This window comes from Plasmopara halstedii, assembly GCF_900000015.1.
Source record: "Plasmopara halstedii genome assembly, contig: Scaffold_650, whole genome shotgun sequence".
NCBI lineage: Eukaryota > Oomycota > Peronosporomycetes > Peronosporales > Peronosporaceae > Plasmopara > Plasmopara halstedii.
The window spans coordinates 704,792-708,574 of NW_020187567.1; the positions used below are offsets into that span (position 1 = coordinate 704,792).

The 3,783-nt window shown below is 43.8% G+C and overlaps 1 protein-coding gene across 1 annotated transcript; it reads left to right on the forward strand.

Moving 5' to 3' along the window:
- Positions 1 to 1,589: 1,589 nt before the first annotated feature.
- PHALS_12789 (uncharacterized protein) lies at positions 1,590 to 1,923 on the forward strand (the record flags this gene model as incomplete). The annotated part of the gene is made up of 2 exons (XM_024728410.1): positions 1,590 to 1,646; positions 1,720 to 1,923. The coding sequence occupies 2 exons, from the start codon at positions 1,590 to 1,592 to the stop codon at positions 1,921 to 1,923; spliced, it is 261 nt and encodes an 86-aa protein (XP_024578890.1).
- Positions 1,924 to 3,783: the final 1,860 nt, after the last annotated feature.

Sequence of the window (3,783 nt, forward strand, 5' to 3'; positions counted from 1 at the left end):
CATACTTCAAATCTTTTTGTGTACTCAATCATTGAGTTATTCATGACGGACAGTGAGCTCATGTCCTCTTCAATATGAATCATACCCATTCGGTGACTTCATCTTTTTGCAAATATTTTCGAACATACCCTAGGGGTAGCTCCCCACGCTCGACGAAAGCTTCACTCTTCATGATCGGAGAGACTTTAGTACGAGTTAATGACCCTTTTCGCTACCAGCACAAATAGTATCACTGCTTCGTACGGTGCGCTCGTCGCAAGAGTGCGCTGGATCATCCCTACCGCTCATTTGTGAGAAGAAATATTCTCAATTACTTCAGGGCCTGGTACTTATGTTTGCAGCAACACATCCGTTCGCCTCCATTGTCTTTCGTTCGGGAGATTGCTGTACATAGCCGCTCTGACTCGTATTCACGGAGTCATAACCGATAGATAGTCACCTATATACGATGCACCAGAAATACTCGCTTGAAACCCATTACAAAAATTTACTGATTCTTGACTCAGCAGGTACACATTTGGAGACATCATTACACGATCGCAACTTTCTGTCTCATTAGAAGGCATCTGCTCACAGTCGTTTCTTCCTTCCAAACATCATTCGACCATCGTTGGTCGTCAATGCGAACAACACCATATCCTACGTCTAAGCTTTTGCAGCTTTATGCTTTGCCAAATCCGTTTAAATTCCTAACGGATGCGGGTCAATAGCTCACCACGACACTGTCGGGATAATTCGGTCGAAGTGATGTTTTCGACATCCAATCGATATGCAGCTCAAGGTGTTCAGGCTCTAAACCTATAAGCCTATAAGCCTTCGGAATAATAGCTTTGCTATTTCCAAAACCTTGGTCGCGTTGGTAGACAAAAATTTTGAATACAGTGATCGCCTTAAGCCTATATTCAGAGCTGTGTTAGTTCAGCTATCAGCCAACTCCATAGACCGAATTTCCAAAATCACCTTCTTTCAGATATCAGTCTTGCTGGTGATAGAGACAGGCTTATTGAACACATAAGTGTTGACGAGATTTGAATAGAAGTAGCGAGTATCACTAAGATCGATCTTGCTTACAAGTTCGTATCCAAGAGCAATACTTACCTTAAAAGCACTTGCCTGGCTCAAAAGAATGTTCTCGGGCTTGTTGTAAAAATCAGAAGCCTCGATACCCTCATATAGGTTTGATTCCATGTGATTACCATTGTAAAAACGGTACGTCGGATCAGCCGCGACAAGTGTTTCTCAAGGGTTTCATTCGAAATATTGTACTGCTTAGCTACCAATATCTGGTTGATTGGGCGTGAAACGTTGCTTACATAACCATCTTACCCATTCTATCACGCACCTTAACACGGTAGCTACTACCCCATTCGATAGCTTGGATATTTAATCGCTTTAAACCTTCGAGCTCGTATGCAAACATGTTGCCTATATAAGCTTAGGCATATTCTTCTTCGTAGATATGACTTGATAATATTTTGACCTTGTATCAGGATCGACTTTCTATCTAAGTCATTTTTGAAATATTCTGAGATTAATTAATTTGAACATTTGGCTTTATACCTTTCTGGAGGTTTTAAGGAAAAAGAAGGATGGTGAACAAGAAAATTTACACGATACCTCAGTTGTTGGCCGGTTGGACAGGCTGCGTATGCTGCCCATCGCATCGGTCTGCTCGGCCTTAATGCTTCTACTTGCCTTTCACATGCTTGGTCGGTATAGTCAATGACGGTGATTCGTGTGACTCAAGGAGAAAAGACAAGGACACCCACGAACCGAGAACTCATCTTCATCTTTCACTTTGTGCTTGGTCGCTTCAAACACCACGCTTGTTCTAGTCGCAATAGATTGTATCTGTCGACTCGATCATCACTGAAAATGGCGTGCAGGAGGATGACGTACGATTTTTCTTTGCTGGTTGTGTAGTTGGAGCCACCACCAGCACGTGAATCTGTCTCGATTGTGGGGTAAGCATATTGTTTTCTTCCAGCACGTACTCCAGCAAATTTTCTGCCTGTAGCTATTGGGTCCTTCTTCATTAGCGCTTCCATGGGAGCCGTCTCTCCCTTCTTCAACTTCTTGATATCTTCCGAGCAAGACGTCAGTCAAGCGCCGTCTTTCTTTGCCAAAGTGAGCTCAAATTTGCTGGCAGCAAAGTCAAACTACTCCTTTTCCGCAATCGCCTCCTTCAAGTCTCCCACCACCTGGCTTGCGTCGATGTCCACGGGGAAAGCGCTTCATGCCACACCAACTATCGCACAGACAAGCTTCACCATCTTTCCTCGAGCCGGCAGATTCTGGCTGAGCAAGAGCTTCTGGCGTACTTAAGCGGCAAAGAAGGCGTATTGACATAGATTATTGATTAATGATAAGACGCCACGTCGCGCTGGTCTGATTGAGGTAAAGTCTGCCCTCGTGATCCGATAAAATACCACGTCCTCAAAATAGAATTTTATTTACCAATTGCTTTAGAAAGGCAAGCAGTCACTGCATCCAAAGATCTCGCTTGCTTTAGTGGTGCATGCGACGAGGTTGAAGTGCACCTTGCACAGAGGAAGCCTTGACACAAAGCGTCCATATTTACTGTGGTAAATACTGGCGATTCACCTTCCTTGAATAGACTGGCAGGTGAACCAGTTAAATGCTACGCAATTTTTCTTGATGCAGTCTATAGCATTGCATACTCGCTTTTAATGAAGGCAGAAGAGCTTTTGGCTTGGGCAAGAGGTTTCAGTAACTTCAAAACAAGATTTTAAATTGTTTGAGTGGTCTTGAAATGATATTGCCTAATCTTTAGATCAGAATCGATAGGCAGAAGCGGTAGTGAGTCGCTGTCATAAGAAAAGACAGAATGAAGCGAAAGAATAGTGCAATCACCATAGTGAAGCAAATGTCTTTGTTTCGACGGGCCGAAACGATTCTCCGCTGTGATCTTTCTCATAGGACGGTAAATAGCAGCTATAATCTTGCGTCTTCTGTGACAGATCTATAGAAGTGTTGACGCTACTGGGTGGTGTAGTCTGTCGTGTTTGTTGTGGTCAAATTGAAGGGAGACCGCGAGTCGCAAATATAGTGGTCAGGCCTTGGAGTCACGAGGGGTTTCAAAACCTTGTACCTTTGTAATGGCTCTACTTAGTCGGCTTTACCGTGCACCGCGAAGCACGGGTGGGTGGAGCGAATCATTATTGACCCGTTTGTAAATGGAGCGACCGGGGCCGTCCAAGAAGTTGTAAGCCTATCCTCAATACTTCCAGCAGATGAAAGAGTTGTTTTTTGGCAAAAAAACAAGAAATAATAAAACGGCGAGGTCACCGAATTTGAACAACTATGTTTATTTTAAGGTTGACTTCATCCCGTAAGTGGGATGGGTGAGAAACGGTTAACCTCTTTTCGGTGGGGACTTTCTGTGCTAACACGGCTCGTGCAAATTGTCTCATTGCGCTGAGTAATTCTTGCGGGCTGTCTTGGAAGCGGTTGTCATGCAACAGCAACTGTTACATCCATCAGCGACATTCAATTGTCTGGTATCTTAGCTGCTAACGCCACATATTGTAAATCATCCTCAACAATTCCTGCGTTTACATTCGTGCAGAGCACGGAAAACCGATATGGAGAACCACATGGATCACATGCGATAAATGCTTAAATCGATGTATTTTAAAGATTCTCGTTGGAGAGACAAGTGTGTCTTTCAAACGGACGAGAGTGCTTTTATCTGTTGTTTCGTAAAGAAACATGGCCTGCGTACAGATCGCGTCAAGATAAAAGTCGGTGCTCCTGTCTTGA